The 19,779-nt window shown below is 38.9% G+C and overlaps 2 protein-coding genes and 1 long non-coding RNA gene across 4 annotated transcripts in view; 1 reads left to right on the top strand and 2 right to left on the bottom strand.

Annotated features, from left to right (window-relative positions):
- Window positions 1-1,834: 1,834 nt before the first annotated feature.
- On the bottom strand, window positions 1,835-14,239 carry LOC137992273 (apoptosis regulator R1-like). 2 transcript variants are annotated; one of them, XM_068837512.1, is made up of 3 exons: window positions 13,494-14,239; window positions 4,002-4,147; window positions 1,835-3,686 (listed from the first exon to the last, which is right to left on the bottom strand). In XM_068837512.1, exons 1-2 carry the CDS (start codon window positions 13,944-13,946, stop codon window positions 4,019-4,021), a joined length of 582 nt encoding a protein of 193 aa, XP_068693613.1. In that variant the 5' UTR covers window positions 13,947-14,239; the 3' UTR covers window positions 1,835-3,686; window positions 4,002-4,018. The 2 variants fall into 2 exon arrangements, with proteins under 2 accessions (XP_068693613.1, XP_068693612.1); XM_068837511.1 differs by having other exon boundaries at window positions 1,835-4,147; window positions 13,494-14,237.
- A 1,699-nt stretch (window positions 14,240-15,938) lies between these two features.
- LOC137992272 (uncharacterized) lies at window positions 15,939-18,048 on the top strand. Its single transcript, XR_011121664.1, has 2 exons — window positions 15,939-17,192; window positions 17,513-18,048. It is a non-coding gene; the product is annotated as an uncharacterized lncRNA (long non-coding RNA).
- A 1,192-nt stretch (window positions 18,049-19,240) lies between these two features.
- The window catches only part of LOC137992271 (uncharacterized), an 8,886-nt gene continuing 8,347 nt past the window's right edge, over window positions 19,241-19,779 (bottom strand). Inside the window, exon 1 of the mRNA XM_068837510.1 lies at window positions 19,241-19,779. This exon is cut by the window's right edge and continues 8,347 nt beyond it. The gene's annotated coding sequence lies outside the window, so the exon portion shown is untranslated.

Here is a 19,779-nt window from a genome sequence, read left to right as displayed (position 1 = left end):
AAAGTTGCTTTGTGGAAAATATTTTAGGCTGTTTTCAACATTATTATACCATAATATTAGACGTTTTTCATAACAATTTGCCGGGGTATACAGCGCCGAATGCCGACAAACCGGTGGCAGGGTACTGCAAATACCAGAACAAATATGTCGCTCACATTGCGTCTACAACATGACGAATGCATTTGATAGGATCATACCTTAGTTGGCGTTCCATGTGACGTTTTCCTTTTGAAAAAACGGCGCCCTATTGCAATACATCTCAATACATCTCGTTTAGTTTTTCGCGAAGCCATTCACTCAGAGAGAAGTGACTGCACTTTATCATCCCCAGCTCCCGCAGACGCTCCCGCACATTTTTAAATTGTCGAATTTGACGCTGACCAATATTTTAACGGGCGCAATCGATTTTACAAGCAAACGCAAATAACCAAGGGACTAAAATTTCAGGGCCGTTTTTTTTTTTTTAACAAAAGTTGGTGTATTCGCACAATATATTGGATTTGCCGAGTGCTGGAACATGTAGATGTAGTTGTTTTTACACAATTCACATGCACAATTGACATAAGCTTTGTATTTTATGGTTAGGAAAGCCACCTGTTCTTTCGTTGTTTAACGGAGCCTACTAATTCAAAGGTATTTTTGCGCGGTTTTATGAATATGCGGGAAAAGCAGATCTCAACAAGTGTTATTAAAAACCAAAAAGAAAACTGGGGGGTAACCACGCATTTTTCAAAGATAATTAGTCAACAATATTAGCAAAAAGCTGTAAAATGCAAAGCAATAGACCTTATTCATAAATGGCGGTCAATTTATTATTCTTTTGTCGAAGTGCAAATTAGCCTACCAAGCCTCGATACCATACAGTGAATTGAAAAGAATTCTTGCTCTAAAAAGAGGCTTGGTAGGCTAATTTGCACGTGGACAAAAGAATTATAAATGTGACCGCCATTTATGAATAAGGTCTATGTATGGCGTTCCTTTCCAAATGAAAGCTTAATTATCTCTGAAAACGCATGGCTACCCCCAATTTTCTGTTTGGATACCAAGAGCACTTGCTAAGTCCTGTTTTCTCCGCATAAATTTAAACCGCGAGTATCTGGAGATGCGCAGAGCGTATGCGCAATAACAATAGTAGGCACCGTCCTTAAATAATTAGAATAGTGCGCGCACTCTCATTGGACAACAGCTCTGTTTAGATGAGACTATAGAAACACAGCTGGGACATCACACGAATTTTGATTGGTTATGTATTGTCAGACGCGCGTTTTGATTGGTTGGTAGGAAATATGAGCGTGTATCTACAAAATCTGTTTCAATCAAGGAGTAAAAATATCAGCATTTTCCTTCATTTGTTGAAATTATTTGAGAAATATTTTATAAAAGCAATAAAGGATACGAAAACGCAAGCTCAAGGAAGTTCACCCGTCGAACGCAGACGCAAGCACATTGAAATACGCACGTGCAATTGACTGAGTATCCCAAGATAAATGATGAAATGGTATATGAAGTGAAGCCCGTTGAAGTCCTGAATTTTTCAGGCTTCTCTACGCAATTGCAAAAATTGCGTTCATAACTGCGAAGATCATAGCTTCACTTGATATCCCAAGATAGCGGACGAAGTCAACCCTAGAGACACGAGAGGAGAATTTTTCAACTGGCGTTTGCGTTGCGTTTGCGTTACACCGGTTCACACGTAAGAAATGCAATCGTGTGAACCAGCCTGTTCAAGGGTCCTGCCGGGGTTTTGATCTCGCGACCTCCCGGTACGGTAGTCCGATGTTCAAGCAACTGAGACAAACCGGGCGGCGGTCAAAAAAGTGATCAAGAGTATAACTTCAAGTGCCATTTAATTTTATTCGTCTTTATAAACTAATGACCTTAGTTTAGTTCTCTTACTAGATATAAGATAAATATTGTCTGTATTTACGTTCTACAAAAATCAGCAAAAATTTCATTTAGAAATATACCATGTACCGGTGCCAGACCTCGTACATTATTTCTTGGGTTATAAAATTGTTTTTAATTAAATTGGGAATAAAGTTACTATTCTTTAACCAAAGATACTTTTCAGGTAGTTTCAAATTACCTCTAGTGACGCTATACTTGTGTACCCATTTATTGTGCAATTGCTCTTACCGAAGCCACCCCGTTTATGGTATTTTGAGCAGGCAAAGCGAGAAAGAATGGGTCTTTTTTGTTTCGCGGCCTTTCGAACTAAAAGAATGCTTAGCTTTTGGCTTATGATAATAATTTTTTGAAAAAGATACCATAAGCTTCAAGCCTTCAATCCTTGGTCACTTTGATTCATTCAAAAGAGAAGTCCAGCAACCCTGTGAATGGCAGGCATCGGCTTTTCTCGTGTAAAATTATGCAATTGATATTCCGACCAATGCTGACTGGTTTCAAAAGCAGTGATTGTCAACTCAAGCCTCGCTTTCATACTGACAAAGGCCAGGTAGCTAAGTACTAAGCTGCAAAAGGGACTATGCAGCTGTTGAAAGTAGAACTGTAAATTGACTTGATTACCTCTTGTAAATTGATATTGACGTTCAAAAATGGCTCAGTTAACTTCCTGTTTATCCAATTATTTAACAATTAGAAAGCAATAAACTCAGTTAAATTATCTTGTTCTTTTTGTTCACGGAAGTCTAGTTTAAAGTTGGCCTACTGTCGACCCTGCGACTTCATAAGGGACTTTAAAAATAGTGAAATTTAGTACGAGCAGTTTCAGAGTGAAAAGAGAGAAAGAAAGATTCTCTGTTGCATGCTTACGTTGTCGTCAAAACCTCAAATTTGGTGATTTCACGTCGTCGTTATGCAGAGGACCGCTAAGATACTTGCCAAAATCCGTGTTACACGTGCAGCACAATTATTTATGCTCTTTTAACTAATGATATTATTGTTTTGTGGCTTTGTCGTAGTCGTAGCCGTCGTCGTGTCTTATACCCTATTCACACCAACAAGACATGTTTAATTAACCTGGGTTTAATAAAATGAAAATCAGTCACAGAAAAATCTAGGACTGGCTTTTACATGAGATTCGAACGAGTTTCAATTCATGCTTTGGTCTGTGTTAAGTTTGTAGTCGACTAAAATCAGTATACATGATTTAAAAAATAAAACACTTTGAAACCGTGTTTAACTAAACCGGTTTAAAACATGGTTAAGGTTTGGTGTGAACGGGGCATAATTTAACTCCCTTAATTTTTAATGGAGTATGATCGACTTAGTTTCCTAAACCTTGCTTCATTTTATTCCAATTACGTGTTAAGAGATAGTTTTAAGCTCCAGTATGTAGCTCTCGTGCCTCCATGGAAACTAAAATGAAAACTAACATTTTTGAGAAAATCGTTCTTTTTTGTTTGGTTTTTGTTTCGGCAAAATATACAATCACTGGTCAGTTGAACAAGTGAAAACCGATGTAGTCCACTGAAGTTACCAACATGTTACGATGCTATAAGTCTGAACATTTTTTCCTCAAAAGTATACGAAAATCTAACGAGAGGAACACCACCTTTTTTTCCAATTGAACAAATTAATGGTAAAAAATTGGAATATACCGCTTCTTTGAAAAATCTCTACCGTAATAGAAGTAAAAGTTAATTAAATGTCCTTTATCAGGAATGATCTCAGCTGACGAATGTTTCTTCAGTAAGCTTCTAAAATCCCAAAACTATGCCGGGGTTCTGAAAAAGCAACTCTGTGAGTCCGATGACAATAGGGCCGTTTATACAAGAGAAAATAAGCCGCGGCTAACTCTGGCCGCGGCTTACGTAAGCCGCGAAAGGAACTATTTATACGAGTATAAACTCCCAGGCCAGGATAAGACGCGGCTTGAAAAAGCCGTGAACGTAGATTTCGTACCATTTATACGGGGTGTTCGCGGCTTACGTAAGCCGCGGCCAGAGTTAGCCGCGGCTTATTTTCTCTCGTATAAACGGCCCTAATGTTGCATCGCCCGGACAAGCTTAAGAATAATGTACATCTTTGAGCGTCCTCACCGGTCAGTAAATAATCATCAAGTTGTTGATTGCTGGTAAATTAGAGTCGCGATGGCTCCAAATCCAACCGCTGCCAGACAAATTTTTTTCCACCATATCTTTTCTCTCTGTTCCAGGGCGTCACCGAAAGTTTTCTCGAAAGATGCCTTTTGAAAAACAAAAATTAAAAAGAAAGGACTTAAAGCTACACTTAACTTAACAATGCAGACTATGCGGACGTTCATGACCATGAAAAGAAAAGATTAAACTACAGGGGCTGGCACAACACATTCGTGGGGCCAGCAAAGACATTTTTTCGTTAATTCAACCTGATGTTTTTTGGTGTCCTCGTTCTGCCAAAGCCGTCGCTGTTTCTTAATTAATATCTCTTGTGTCCTTGATCATAAGCTCTTTCTGACCTGACTCTAGTAGCTATGGGGTACTATAGATTGTTAAACCCGCGTTTCTAAACTTAAAATAGGGCGAACAAGATAGTAGAACCCTAGCATCGCGTTTAAGGCAAACCGGAAGTGTCGGACTCAGTGAAAACTGCTTTTTGTCAAAATTGGAAATCACTGGTAAAAACTGGTTTGGCACTATCTCATTTTTTTCTTGCTAGCTCCAGATATGGAGCAACTGAACTTCTCAAAGGAACGAAATAAGTTAAAATAGGAGAATTCTCAAGCCTTAATGACAAGCTGCAACCCATCGTTTCCCGTTTCCCGTTTCACGTAAACGCGATGCTAAAATGAGCTCTCTTATGTTCGTGTTTGTGTGAGAATTTGATTTCTGGTAAGGGCCAACCGCAAAGCGTAGATGAGTACAACAGATGCGCGAGAACATTACAAATTTTTATCAAAGTCTACCAAACTTCAGAAGAGCTGGTGTCTTGCCGCGATTCGGGTAGGCCGATTTTGTTGTCAGGTTACCGAACAAAAAAATAGGGTTTGTTGTGACAGATTTTAACCTAGTGCTACCCGGCCCTGACTGAAACAAAGAAATTTGCAGAAATCTTAAACGGTGAAGCTAATATAGGGGGCCAAACATTTCACCTCTGTGCCATTAAATTTACGGACACAGCGCGATTAAAAAGCGTTTGACGTTGGAAATGGCGTGTTTGTCTGTGAGCTCCAGTTTCCTGTTGTGTACGCGGGCTTCACATATCTTCAACATATATAGTTTGTACAGATTTCAAACATAAAGGCTAAAGGCAATTCCAAAATTGCGCAGGGAACTGGGGCGATTTTCAAATTTGAGCCAATCGATACACTGACACCATGACGTGAAAGGTAACGATGAGATTAACAATCTGTCCAAGTTTGATGCTTTTAGGTCGAACCGGAGACCAAGTTGCGAACTTCAAAATATAGTTAAAAATCCATACAATCATCTCTAAAGGCCGAAACAGCTGTCCATGGCTGCTAATTGACTGGGTGAAATGGTTGTGCGCATGCGTGATGGGTTGGCCACACCGGGTTGGTGTTAGCGTGTGTCACCTTGCTTATTATTGTTCCAATTTTGAGGCTGCGTCCCCCAAGACCATATAAACACTTAAAGTAATTTATCAGATCTGAAACAACTGGAAAATCCTGTTATTGACCTACTATTTGGAAATAGGTGAGATGAAAATCATTTTCTTTGCCTATTTTTATGAATATTAAAGATATCGTAAAAAAATTTAAGAGTTTATAAGGTTTTGGGGGACGCAGCCTCAAAATTATAGACGTATGTATGGATTTTTAGCTATGTTTTAAAGTCTGTAACTTGATCTCTGTTCGACCTAAAAGCATCAAACTTGGACAGATGGCCAACCTCAATGTTATCTTTCATGTGATGGTGTCAATTTATCAATAACTCGCCCCAGTTTCCTTCGGAATTCCGGAATGGCCTATGATGTATGGGAGAAAGCCAGATTGCAAAGTCTCTCCTACGGGCGCGGGATCCAATTTCGAAAATGACGATTGGTTCGGCTAAAAGAATTTATTAATTATTAATCGTTAACGGGTATTTAGATGTATTTAGCGACGTCCTCAGCACGATTTCTTCCATTTTTGTATCATTAAACTTTTCCCATTGTCTACGCGGAGATTAAAGTCTATATATATATACTTTCTACATTTATAGTTTGTACAGATTTTTACCACAATGGACTCATGCAAGCTCTATTCTTTGCGCGCTGTTCTCCCAAATTCGAAAACGGCGATGGGTTCTGTGGGAACTTCTTAAATATTAGATAATAACAGGTATATAGATATAAATAGCGACGTTCTCAGCATGTTTCTATATCCATCCAAGCCAAGGTGAACAGTATTCCTCTGACCTCATTACAAATAATTGTGAAAATACGTGCTAATGCGTTTCACAGTTTCTTGGATACAGTCATTATCTTGTGGAAATCATTAAAAGTTGTCACCTCAATAATTATTTTCAGGTAGGTTTCTCACTTCTGGAGATTCTAGTCATGTATTGAACTAAATAAATAACTAAATTTGTTTCCCCCAAATCTCACCTCTCTCTACCAAGTTAAGGAGGCAGTGTCCCTCATTTTTTTCTTGTCTCTACTCAAGATGACGTTAATTATTCTAACAAAGTTTTTAACGTCGGTCAAGTAAGTGAATGGAGAAAGAGGGCAGACAGAGGCAAACAGCCAGTACTTATCTTAACTTGAATCGATCTCAGAGACCAACATTCCAAGCTAGTCATGACCGTAGTAAAATTTTTTTCAATTATGCTCGTTTCTCCGAACTATGCCAAACGTTATGCTAGCACAATCGATATAGGCCAATTGCTTCATTAACTGCACGCGATGACCACTTTCACCGAGAATTTAATGTCGGTTATCGACTTATATACGAGCCGTTTGATTTGCGCAAAGTGTATCCAGGCTGAAAAAGTTATGATGGAAACTGAAAGAAATTTCCAAGTTTCAACGCGTTCAGAATAATTGAATTGGATATGAGGTTGCATGATTATGGCGTCCAACTAGTCGCTACGTGCCTCGTATTTTATTTGCCATCCAACACACGTTCGTGGAATTAATTATTGCATTTTTTTAAAATAAGTTTTCCTTTCATGGTTTCAAGTTGAATATATTGATGCATCGAACGTGAAGCTTTTTGGTTATAATTTCAACTAAAATTGCCATTTCGGTTCGTATCACACTTTCTTGTCACCCTTTTTTGCGTAATGCTAAAATGTAGCCTTTTAATATCTTTTAAAAATAGCGTAACTTGAAGCTCCAATTACAGCTAACAAACAAAATCTCAGTATTGTGGAGCGAAAGATTATTCGCATTTCAAGTAATGAGGCAACTTAATGGAGTTGCAAGGAGCTTGTTTGGTCACGTGCTATACATGTACCATGGATGATGCACCTGAAGTACTGTGAAGAGCTCGATCGCGAGTTTCTTTTATATATATCCCACTAGAGATGAGAATATAATAGAGAATACATATGTGACTCATAATATTCTCCATCGTATTTACGACGACAAAAATGTCGAGTGCTTTCCTTTAATAAATTGTTATCTTGACCTACTGAAAACGAGATGACGTACCCTGGTCTCCGAGATTTTTCTTGAGCCGCGAGAGAACCGATAAGCGGCGAAGACAAGACTTAAATTTCACTCTCACGCAGACGCCAGGGCCAGGATTTGACGCTGAAGGCGCTGTTACACTATGAAATGTTTCGAGCAACTTGTCTCGCAATGTTTTGGCGACATTATGTCGGGACAAGTTGCACGAAACATTTCACAGTGTATTAACATACCCTGCAACGCCGTTGCCGAAAGTAGAATTAGGTTCTCATTTTCGTGCAACTTGTCTCGCAACGGTTTTGGCCGTTGCAGGGTTTGTTACATGTTTCGTGCAACTTGTCCCGCCACAATGTCGCCAGAACATTGCGAGACAAGTTGCACGAAACATTTTACAGCGTAACAGCACCTTCAGGCTCGAATTGGTTGATAGTTACAAACACGCAAATCAATGATTGTTTCACCGAAGGGACTAAGTTGCCATTGGTCCCTTTTTGTAATTATCAATTCGACGCGTTTGACAGCTGGCGTGTGCATGAAAGTAGGATTCAAGTCCAAGGTAACCAAAGATGTTTCTCTTCCCGCCGCTTTGCGACTTGTCTTCGCCGCTTCTCGGCTCTCTCGCGGCTCAAGCAAAACCTCTGGGACTAGGGTAGAGATGACAGTGTTTGCGCCGAGTCAATCTGAATAATTCAATTGCTTTATCGTATTTCTTGATTCCATGCCCCAGCTTACCCTTTTTCGTTACATTCGTTTAATACTTAACAGTTCATGAAAGCCTACGCCGTGTCTTGAAATCGTCATGTAACACTCAAGTTTTCTAGTGAATGTGATCATATAAATTAAAATGCGAGTATCAGCCTCTCGAAACTACTAAAAATCCCGGAATATTCCACTAAATATATCGTCTTTAGGAGCGCTTTTGCTTTTTTAAACAAAAATAACAAAAATAAAAAGATACTGATGCTGCATCGGTGAGGAGTAAAGCACGATGTTAATAGTTGTAACTCAAATGGACCAGACCTTCCCACTGGCCATGGAAATCTGGAGAAAAATATCAAACGTCTCGTTACCCCGAAATGATGGGAATATCACTGTACCGTTTCATTCAAGAGACGAAAAGCACGCTCTTAGCTTCTTTTGGTGAAATCCATTACTGTTATATTTGAAGATTTTTTTTTTTTTGAGAAAATTTAGTATTCAATTTGGCTTCACGCTTTGTTCATGATGAAATTTATAGCTTTAAAATGTTACAAAAATGTCGATAGAGATTTTTTACTATTCCATTTGGCTGAAAATCCTCTGCGGTTTCCAACTAGTAATAGTTTACATTACATCTGCCCCCGCCTAGGATAATATGAATCGCAGTTGAGGTGTCCTCTAATTGATATGTGCTGCACATTGTGATGTCTTCATATTATGTTACATGTAATTATGTAGGTAAATGAAAGTGAAACTGAGATGCTAGGAAAGGATGGTCAACGACAAACAGCATTTATTTTCAATTTTCCATCAACGTATATTTGATACGCTATCAATTGAAAAGCAATTTACATAATTACGGAAAATGCCTTGAAAATATTGAGGAAAACAGGAACAGGAACATTAAAACTAGAAGACAACATTTCGTCGTTATCTTTTTCATCCACTCCGTGGTTCTTTCCACCTTACCATGAAATACCATGAAATAGGAACAAAACTCGGTTATTATATTCGGATCGCTGATTATTATTATTATTATTATTATGAATGGACTTTTCTAATTCTTACCGATATTACCTTTTCTAATTCTTACCGATATTAATGAATTTGTTTTATTCTTTCTTTCTGATTATTTATTCTGTCTCATGCTGTTTTATGGATGAATTTTCTGATGACAAATCTAAGACGCTATGACTTTTTATAATTTGTATTTTTATCTTGTTATTACGAATCTTCAGCTCACAGAAATCGAATAATAATAATAATAATAATAATAATAATAATAATACTTCAAAAAAAAAAAAACTTATCATTATTATTATTACTATTATTATTATTATTATTATTATTATCATCTGTGAATAACTGTTGTAAATATATGATAGAAGATTGTTTGAAAATGTTGATATTGAGACTATGCTTTTTCTTTCTGAGTTTGCGTCTAGCAGTTTGTGGGCCGAGTCTGTCGTCCCTGATGGCTGACAAATCGTCGCCCCTGTTTCTGATTTGTCCCTGAAAAATCAATTTCTGATCCAGGCAATATGATTTTCTATCAAATGCTATAATCTTTGATTTTCAAAGTAGGACGAATCACTGTAAATACTCGAAATTATTCACCGTCAATCGCTGTGCTGAACAGCATATTACTCAAATTACCCAGAACACCTCGCAAACTCGGTGAACAATACGGATACCACCTTGGTCACTCGGTCAAGCAAATCGAGATTGCTTTCGCCTATACAATATCTACCAATCTACATATTTCCCCTTTTTACGAGGAGGCTTCCAGGTTGCGTCCTCGGGGTTTGGCGTCTGGGCCAAAAGCCTGCGGGGGAAATTATATTTTATCAGTGTCTTCATAGTATTGGCACCTCTTGCGTTCCTCTCTTACATCTTAAAGTAGTGAAAAAAGTCATTTATTTCACGGAGGTGGAAAGGTGTCGTAAATGACTGAATAGTGCGTTGGACATATTGCCAAACGTTTAGTGCGAATGACAGAATACGCAACAAGCACCTTGCAAGTGGTTGAAAAATTGCTGACTCGACTTATTTATTCTGGCATTAAAAATGCCTCGTATTCACAGCTCATATGTTAACATTTCAAATACTCTACATCTGTACCGTTATCTTCCGTAATATCAATTCCAAATATCAAAATGTATAAGATGCGAGAATTTTTCAGCTTATGGGCAAAAATTAACTTTTTTATCTCCAATAGTGAATAAGACAAAAACTCTCTCTATTGGAAGTTATTTTTCAACGTAGCATTTCTTTTTTAGCTTTTAGTGTCTCACGTTATGATAATCACAACATAGCCACACCTTTATTGTCTGCTAAAAGACACATGTACCAACATTTAAACAATGGCTTGCTTTGTCCTCGCGTATAACTTAAGTTATTCTGCTCACGTTCTAATCGTTTCGAATGATTTCTACTCAGTCATATTATTTTTGTTAGCAAATTAATACCGGAATAAGGAAAATGAATTTTTTAGCGAATTCTCCGTTTCCCCGATGCCGCTTTTAATTCTCTTTATTTGTCACTTTTTTAAAAAATATTCTAGTTTCCCCGCCGTACTCAACCATTGTTATGCTTAAATATGCTTGGTGTCTTGCTTTTCAGGCAATGTTCTTGAATTCCCCACAAATGTACTATTTGAACTTCGCAGTAATCTAAGTAAGAAGTTATTCATATGAATACTGAGGTATTCAGCTTTAACCTGGTAAAGAAACCGCCAGTTTGGGGGCTTTATCTAAGGGTCCTAAGACGGAGAGCTTAGGCTAGAAGTGGAGTTTCCTTTTTACAAAAGCCTAGGATAATCGATGCTAACAGTTTTTTTTATTCTAGTAAAACTCTAATGAAAAAGTTTTGGTTTGGTTAACAATCGTTAACGTTTAAAAGCATCAAGGAAATATTAGTAATTTGAACTCACAAAACACAAACACACATGGCTTTTTTTGATAGGAAACTACTTACCCTTTGACACGAAATTCATAAAACTTCCGAACGAGAAGTGTTCACTTGAAATCGTTTCGCGCATAATTTAGGAATTAATGTTTTAGTGCAAAAAAAGATATGTGTTTATTTATACAACTGAAATCACGTAAATCGGAATTCCTGATCAAATGAAAGTATTCCGAATAGGAATAGCTTGACAATAATGTCCCACCGGTGTCCCCGGTTCAACGAGTAATGGTCTATTTCTAGTAAGTGACTTCTGACTTCATTCAGTGCCGTAAATATCTTCGTTTGTAATTGTGAATTAAACTGACATTTGCATCACTGAAAGATGAGTAATTTTTGTTTGACTTAGAATGATAAGAATAAATCTTCTTAGTTGTTTAATTTAAAAATTAGCACTGATCGACCAAAGCTGTTCTTTTATAGATTCCTGGCATCGTTTTACATTGAACGTTAACTGATTTGGCCAGGGGCCAAATGTAGGCGATGCTTGGCGCCTGCAAAATGCATCTGGTGGTGGGTAGACGTGACATTAATAAACATAACAGCCTGTTACCTATTTGATACTACACGCAATAAAATTATCTTGGTTCGCTGACGACATACCATAAAAACAGATAGCTACAGTACTAAAGACAAGTTATTTTTTCCAGTTTCTCAATTGACATGTTCCCTTCAAGCCCTTCTATAAATTACTTTTTTTTTTTTGTTTATAGTTTTCTTGGAATTTCGGCAAACCATAGCCAAGAACACAACAGTTTACTTTTAGTAGTCTTCCCTTTGACAGCTTGGTCTTTCATGTACTGGATCCGAAATAAACATAGCAACACCTAATTAGTAAGGCCTGATCGGAGTAACAGTGTGGTTCTTTTGTTAGTCCTCCGCCATTTTAGTCCTGTATATGAAAGTCTATCCTTTGACATTTATGTCGTCTATTAAGCACGAGTCACCACGACGTGCAACCTCATTCTCGAGGTTATTTTTCAAATGTTTCCTTGCTTCTCGCCTGAACGTACAGTTATGCTTGTTTCCAAAGTTTTAAAAGCATTCGTCTTGTTTTTCGGACCATCTTGTAAATACCCTTTAGCCTGCTATATCCTGCACATATTCGCACTCGATGAATAGGAAAGTGACACGTTGTTTATACATGTCAGACGGATTTAAAGTTTTTTTGCACTCATATGTTGACAAGTTCACCCCGAAACCCACTTAAAATATAACTTTATCCCTCACTTCATTCACAAAAATAATGTCCGGCTAAAACGTTTCTATAAGAGTAGGGATAGATCAATAGATTTCAGATCCAGACAGTTATTTTATTCTGTTCTGTTATGCCTCATTCGTTTTTTCTTCCCAGTTTTAGGCTAACAAAAAGCTTTAGAAAAATGATTGCATGCACAAGAACAACTGGATGTCAATCTTTTTCGCTAGACTTTGTTTTTTTTGCTATCGCATAATGGCATCATAGAGGCGATTCCTTTTAAAACCAACGACTACTTCACCCCGCCACGAAATTGCAACTGATCAATGCCGTCGGCCAGGAATAAACTCGCTGCGTGCAACTGACTAAAAATAACAACCCCTCAACTAAGAACTTACAACAATTGTTAAATTTACATTTCAACAAAACAATAGCGAGGTAATTTGAATTTCAAAAAAAAAAGTTTTCTCTTAATACTTTTCCTTCTATTGTTTGAAGATATGGCTTCATTACGAAAAAAGAAAAATTTTACCAATTTTCCTCAGCCAACATCTGTTGATAGGTGCAATATTTTGCATGTAAAATTATAGTTGTAGTTTTTACCTCGCTAACCATTATGGCAAGCATATTTAGTACGGCTAATATGATCAGGAAGTTATAACCTGAGACGGGAAGACACTCTTGATTACGGTGGTATAATTAATTTAAACCACTCTCGGTGCCGATGCCGAAAATAAATCGGGACGATCTCTAAATGGGAACATTTTACATATAAACGCCCGGGAGTCATTAATGCAACGGAAAATTACCTTTCTCAGTAGGTAGGTGCAAATATTAACTATTCCAGCGCTTTTTGGTTTAATTTGCAAGGACAGCTAGAGGTTTGCCCACACTCAGAATTGCTGGCCGTCTCTGCGATATAAAACGTCCAGCCACCCACAAAAATAAAAAGAAAAGATCGTATAGTTGAAAACCGAGTGCAAAATGTTGCAAAGCAGGGTCATTTCGAGAGACGCTAAATCGTTTCCAAATAACGCCTAATTTGCCAAAACGTTTTAATTATTTAGTTCCTTGCTAAAGATAGCAAAGTTTCGCAATTCTGCGTTGGAATACTTACCCAACCGCCTTGCGCCTGGATCCAGGCGGACAGGCTTGAAATATAATTCCCCAGCCATAAATTAATTTCAGCGACGTCGCCTTCCAGGCCGTTTCGCATACAATATTCAGCGAGTTTACCACCAAAGGCGTAGACCGCCACGATTCTGCCCCAGTTGATTCCGTCCCGAAAAACCTCGTCTGCAACCTGCACGAATTTCGCGCGTGCAGTGCCATTCAAAACGTTTAATCTGTTACACATATTGGAAAGGAGCGCCGAATGGCTATCCTCGAGTCCATCGGTAAGTCTTCGTAAAATCACTGCCGAACGAGATGGTGGAGGAATCACGCTTCCAGTACGGTAGGAAATGAGGTCCCTTGCGAGACTTCGGGCTTCTTCGCCAATTCGGTGCATCTCGTCACTCGCAGCTCCAGCGACTTCTTGTGCAGCTTTTTCGGACTGCAGACAGTTCATGTCCTGGTGCACTGCCGATTGCTGCCTACACCGCTAAATTGATGGCTTCCGCTCACGATTTGTTGTTATTATCCGGTTTGTTTCTGTCTTGGGTATCTTGGATATTTTTTTTATCCGGGTGTAACACTCGCTGAAGTTCTAAGTATTCGGATTAAACTCGAAGATAATTGGTGAAGATGATAAACCCTGTAAATGCCACCTGTTACGTACGCTGGAAGGGTTTCCCAAATGTGACTGGTTCTTCATGTGAAATTTCGTTGATCTGATTGGCTCATCGTCTCACGCGTGTGTGAATCATTTTATTGTGGGCAGCATTCATGACAGAATGGAATTAATTCGCATCCAATGTGACACTGTTCCTCTTATGACTCTCTTATTTGTGTTAGACTGTGGTTGCATGATGGGAAAGAGATTCTTTTAATGAGCAACAATAAATCGGAAAAAAAACACTTTTTTCCCTGTTAAAATTCGTGCCATTTGAATTTTGACCTTGGAACTTACTGTGCTGTGAGCAAATATCCTTTCTTGAAACAAATGATAAGAAATTCAAATTAAGGATAATTATCATCCGTCAGCCCACGGTTATAAATACACTACGTGTTCAGGCAAATCTCACGTAACAAGACGAGTATATTGCTCCTCATGCAAATTAGCGAGAATTTCTCTGAAATTTCATTTCGTTTTCCACGAACGTGCCCGCCTATCATTAAATGCAACATGCTTTGTTGTTCTTCAATGTATTGTGCCGAATGCAAAAAAAAGGGCTACTCTTTGCCAGCCTGGTTCATGAGAATTACTTGCTAATAGCACATTTTGCTTGCATAAGAGCTTCAGATTGAGTTAATATCGTTAACTGCGAAAAAGTATTTTTAATCCACCATAAACAATTTGTCATTAAAAGAAAAGAAATAGTGCAAGGGATCGTGTGTAAAAAGTGATGGGACATAGCCGAGAAATGTTTAAAGCCCTGCATGGCAGGCTGTTCATCCGGGCTTGGCCATTGGTCAAAAATCTCGCACGGTATCTCAACCAATCGGACGCAAACTCGGAACCGATTTTGTCCCGGGCAAAACTAGCCTCCTTCGCAGCTGTTTTTAGGCCTAAAAACGGCTGCGAAGGAGGCTAGCGCAAAACTTCCTCCTTGGGCAAGACCTTCAGGTCGGCTTTTTTGAGAACTCTCAGTATTCGTCCTATTCTAATCTAATGAGACTTCGGAACTTGGGATTTCGTACAATTAGTATCTCGCGGGACCAAGAAAAAAGTTTTTAAAAAAATCCTTGAAAGTTGTTTATTGCTATTTATACCGTAAAGTTTCTTAGTTCAAAATTTCCGTAAATAAGCCGGTCTTGTCCAGTTGATGGCATTTGTGCGCTCGCGAATCAACTGATCAAGCAATGCTGAGTTCGACCAGTGTAATGTTTTGAGGGTTGCTTAACCCTAACACTCGTCCTAACCCAAACTTAAACAAATCCCAGGTAAGTTACATCTTGCATCCGCCCTTCGATAAAACGCCATCCCAAATGCCTTTCCGTTTCCGGTGTCCTTAAAAGATCTCGCCGACCCAGGGTGATACAAAACAGCGATAACTCGGAACGTTTATTTTATTTTACACAAACAAGCATCTCGCTTGAAAGCTAGGGCTTGGATCATCAAATGAAAGAATGCCTGTTACAAGATGCATGAACATCAGGGAGGGGGGGGGGGGGGAACCTCGTTCTCAGGGCTTTTCACCGCCGAGAGTGGGACGGGCGGGGGGAAGCCCTGATGGGGGGGGGGGGGGGGGTGTTCCCTTCGGCAAAATGCTGAAGAAATTGGCGACAAAGTTGAGGGAAAATCTATTTGGACAAAAGCAATGTGACATGTTCCTTCAACTTTGACAGTAAGTGCCCGTAAATTAAACAGACGTCTACCCAGTGCATTATAACAAAAGCACATTTAAGTCATTTGCATTTTGATTATTACACAGATGGTTTTTTCATGTTCCGAGCGAAACACAGGGGCACCCAACGTCAATTTTCGCAAAATATCTGTTCGGAAGACGGTTTGAGATCTCGGACCATTTGTTGTAAAATTTTTTGCTTGCCTGCCTGTCCTAGGATTTTCGAAGTTCTAAAAAATGGTATAATTGCCCATTTTTAACGGATTTTTACCCTAAAAAGGTCACCTAGAATTTTCGGAAGCCTTTTTTCTGGCTGAAATTTTCGAAAAGGTGAGTTTTGATCCGTATAGTTTTCGGATCACTAGACTTTCAGCTAGGAAATCCGAACAGATGCAAAAATTTTAGGGGATAAAAATATGCCTATATCTACCGTTTAAATACTAAAATACGTTTAACGATGCTATGTCTAAGTGGTTTTGAATAATATTCTCGTTGGGTGCCCCTGGAAACAGAAAGGGAATGAAATGCATTTGTGTTCTTGAAGCAAATCAGAACGGATTACGGAGGTACAATGATTGTAGAACGGCGGGCGGTTGTTTAAATGCCGGCCTTAGTGTACATTTAATTTTCATCGACCTGAATCAAATCGTTGTTGTGGTGTCGTATATACATAAAGCGGTTAACTTTAGGTTGGAAGTTTAACCTGCGATCAGGCGTTCTCTCTTTCATGCCGTCCTCGCAGGTTGCAGGAAGTTCGACAACCCGCAACTTTCAGTTTGGACGAGCTGTGACAGGTCACGTTTGTTTCACTTTGTGATCACGTTCTTTTCTGAGAAATAGCAGGGCGGAACAATTATCATTTGACCTTTAAAATGCTAATGGGATAAATTTCACAAAACTTAAACAATTAGGTAAATGTCCATGTCGCTAATCTGCTGTCGATATTATAAGATCGTTGAATACTATCTTCTTTGCATCGCTATGGAGAGGCTCACAATTCTATTTAACTGTTACCTTGAAAACTACTATCGACCGAAAAATGTCCTTTAATTTAGATTTTGTATCAGTCGCTTAAAATAGCGTAAGTGAGTCACCGGACCATGACAATGTACTAAGCCAGCGACCAATCAAAGTCTTCATAATTGTTCTTTGTCTCAAGGGGTTTCCCTTGCGCTTGGGATGTGCGTCACGCTTGATGACGTGCGTTTCCCGTTGCTACATAAACACGTCTACAATAGAAATAAAAAGCGCAGTTTCGTTGGAATAGTTGATCTATCGAATTAACCACTGCCTGAAAGAACATTCAATTGATATTACCTTTCATCGAGGAAAAACGAAGATTTCAGAAGTAAGAAATCAACTTACAGGTTGGTTAATTTTCGTCCGGTTGAGATCGTTTTCGTTTTTGCATGCCTATCTTTGGTATCTGAAGCCGAAACCCTGAAGGCCATAAATTTCGTTGTATGAAACGCGTCGATTTCGAGCGACTAATTCTGGAAATTTCAGCTTTTAATTTCCCTATAGAGGTCAATTACATTTCTCAACTCAATCGATGCAACATTTTTTTGTGTGACTTTAAAGTCTGTTCGCGAATCGTTGTAATGCATTTTTCCTGTTCCCGAATCAATCATGGTTTGACGCATGTTTTGAAAACTCAACATCTTCGTTGTACTCTCTACATTTGCAGATTTTATGGGCTTCAAGCTTTTCAGAAGACTATCTCGACGATCTACGGCAAGCCGTCAAGAACATTGTCGAAGATCCTTTAGATTTAGCCTAAGAAGGAGTCGTCCATCTCGGGACGAGACTGGAAATATGGAAAATGGCGATGTTCGCAACTTTTTAAGACCAAGACGAGCAGGGGAGGGCCAAGATGCCGAAGCGAGAACCTCCAAAGAAGTTGGCAGCGCCTTGAGAGCTATCGGAGATGAACTTAACAGTAGCGCATTAAGTTTACATTGCGAAACGTAGCTTTATGCTTTGAAAAAGCAAAGATGACAAAATGTGGCTTGTAGAAGAACATCATAGCCTCGGTAAACGCCTGCTAAACTCGGTCCTTGAGGACCGGAAAATAAGCTTGCGTATTGAGATAATTTACACGGAAGAGGACAGGACAAAATTTTATTGTGGGACAATGATTTTATTTATTGCCAATCCATTTGCTGTAAGAAGTAAAGAAAGGATTATTTATTTGTAAAAATCATAAAGGTTCTTTTTTTCCAATTTTGCGTACTTATTTCCAACCGCTCGTTTGTCATGCTCGAGAACATGCCATCAGTCAGAGTCCAAAGTCCATGTTGAGTGATGACGCTTTAATAGTACGTAATGAGCGACGAATTTTCCAGAATTGTAACATCCGTTCGGATCAAGAGACTATCAGGTGAGGGAACACATCCCCGTGCCCTATGATAATGTTTTTTCAATCTATTTTAAGCTTCGCGCCACGCTGTGAAAGTTATTTTTAGTTTCGTCCCCCTGGCCGCGCGGCCAATGGTCAGAGAATCAGATGTCACAGTGAAGAAACTTGCGAAGACTATTCTCGCCGTCGCATGATCCAGTGAAATCCTATACAGTATCGAAATATGAAGATATGACCGGCTTTAAGCGGTCATTACGTCATTAGAATTGACCAATCAGGTGTCTTTCCTAAAATAGCCTCGCAGCTTGACTACGAGCTGAAATTTGATTGCAGCGCGCGCAGCGGTCTTAAAGAAGCCGGAAATAACCAATTATTTTGTGCGAGAGATGGGGGTTGACTAAAATAGATGTAGTTTTATGTAAAAAAGGCTGTTCAGAAATCATCATAACTGATGAACTTTAATTGTCTAGTTTTCTAGCGCCAGGGGACACTGTAAATTGAAATCCAACGGCAAATCTTCGCAAATAAAATCAAATTCAAGTGAAGCTATGATCTTCGCAGTTATGAACGCAATTTTTAGAATTGCGTAGAGAAGCCTGAAAAATTCAGGACTTCAACGGGGTTTGAACCCGTGACCTCGCGATTCCGGTGCGACGCTCTAACCAATTGCGTTCATAACTGCGAAGATGATAGCTTCACTTGACTTCATATCCGCAGTCACTATGATTCATTTCATATACCATTTCATCATTGATTTATTCCTCATGGGATCATTAGAACCCACAAATGACCAGCTCCTAACGTCAGTGGCTTCATAGCTCAGTTGGTTAGAGCGTCGCACCGGAATCGCGAGGTCACGGGTTCAAACCCCGTTGAAGTCCTGAATTTTTCAGGCTTCTCTACGCAATTGTAAAAATTGCGTTCATAACTGCGAAGATCATAGCTTCACTTGATTTCATATCCGCAGTTCATATATGATTCATTTCATATACCATTTCATCATAGAATCAAATTCATTCGCAAAATTTAATTGCATCGTCCCTTTGACTTAGCATCAGAGGCAAAAAGGAAGAAAGCTGTTTGGAAACGAAGACTGGCTTGGATTGCTTGATTCATCAATAGGTCTTTTCTTGGAAACAGCGGTTACACGACAACTGCTTCGTGAGGTAAGCTTCATGGAACCCACTCTCACTAACAAACTCTGGCAAAGATCTCATGGATATACCCACCACGGGTCCCCTAGGTTAAACTCTCATTCCATTTCAGTAATTAGATCTAAACTTTCGTTTACCTTATTGCTATAGCAATATTTAGTTCTATAGAAACTGATTTAGAATGGTCATTTTTTTAGAGTTATGCCGTTGGTGTGTATGTCCATGAGATTCTTGCCCAAACTCTTCTATTTTTGTAGGAAAGTCTAATTTTTGAGTTGAGGCTGAACGTTCTTATTTGTTTAGTGATTTGAGCCTGAAAACGTGCTTAACAATGTCCAAAGTTAAAGCTGTGAGGTATACGACGGTGGCATGCAAAAGGTAAACCACGTTGTTTAAGGCCTACTTTCAAGGCGACAGACGTTGCGTGCCGTGGAACAATTT

The sequence above is a fragment of the Montipora foliosa genome, chromosome 2, assembly GCF_036669935.1.
Source record: "Montipora foliosa isolate CH-2021 chromosome 2, ASM3666993v2, whole genome shotgun sequence".
In the NCBI taxonomy this organism is placed as follows: Eukaryota; Metazoa; Cnidaria; class Anthozoa; order Scleractinia; family Acroporidae; genus Montipora; species Montipora foliosa.
Note: the sequence above shows the minus strand (reverse complement) of the source record. Positions and strands in the feature narration are given on the sequence as shown.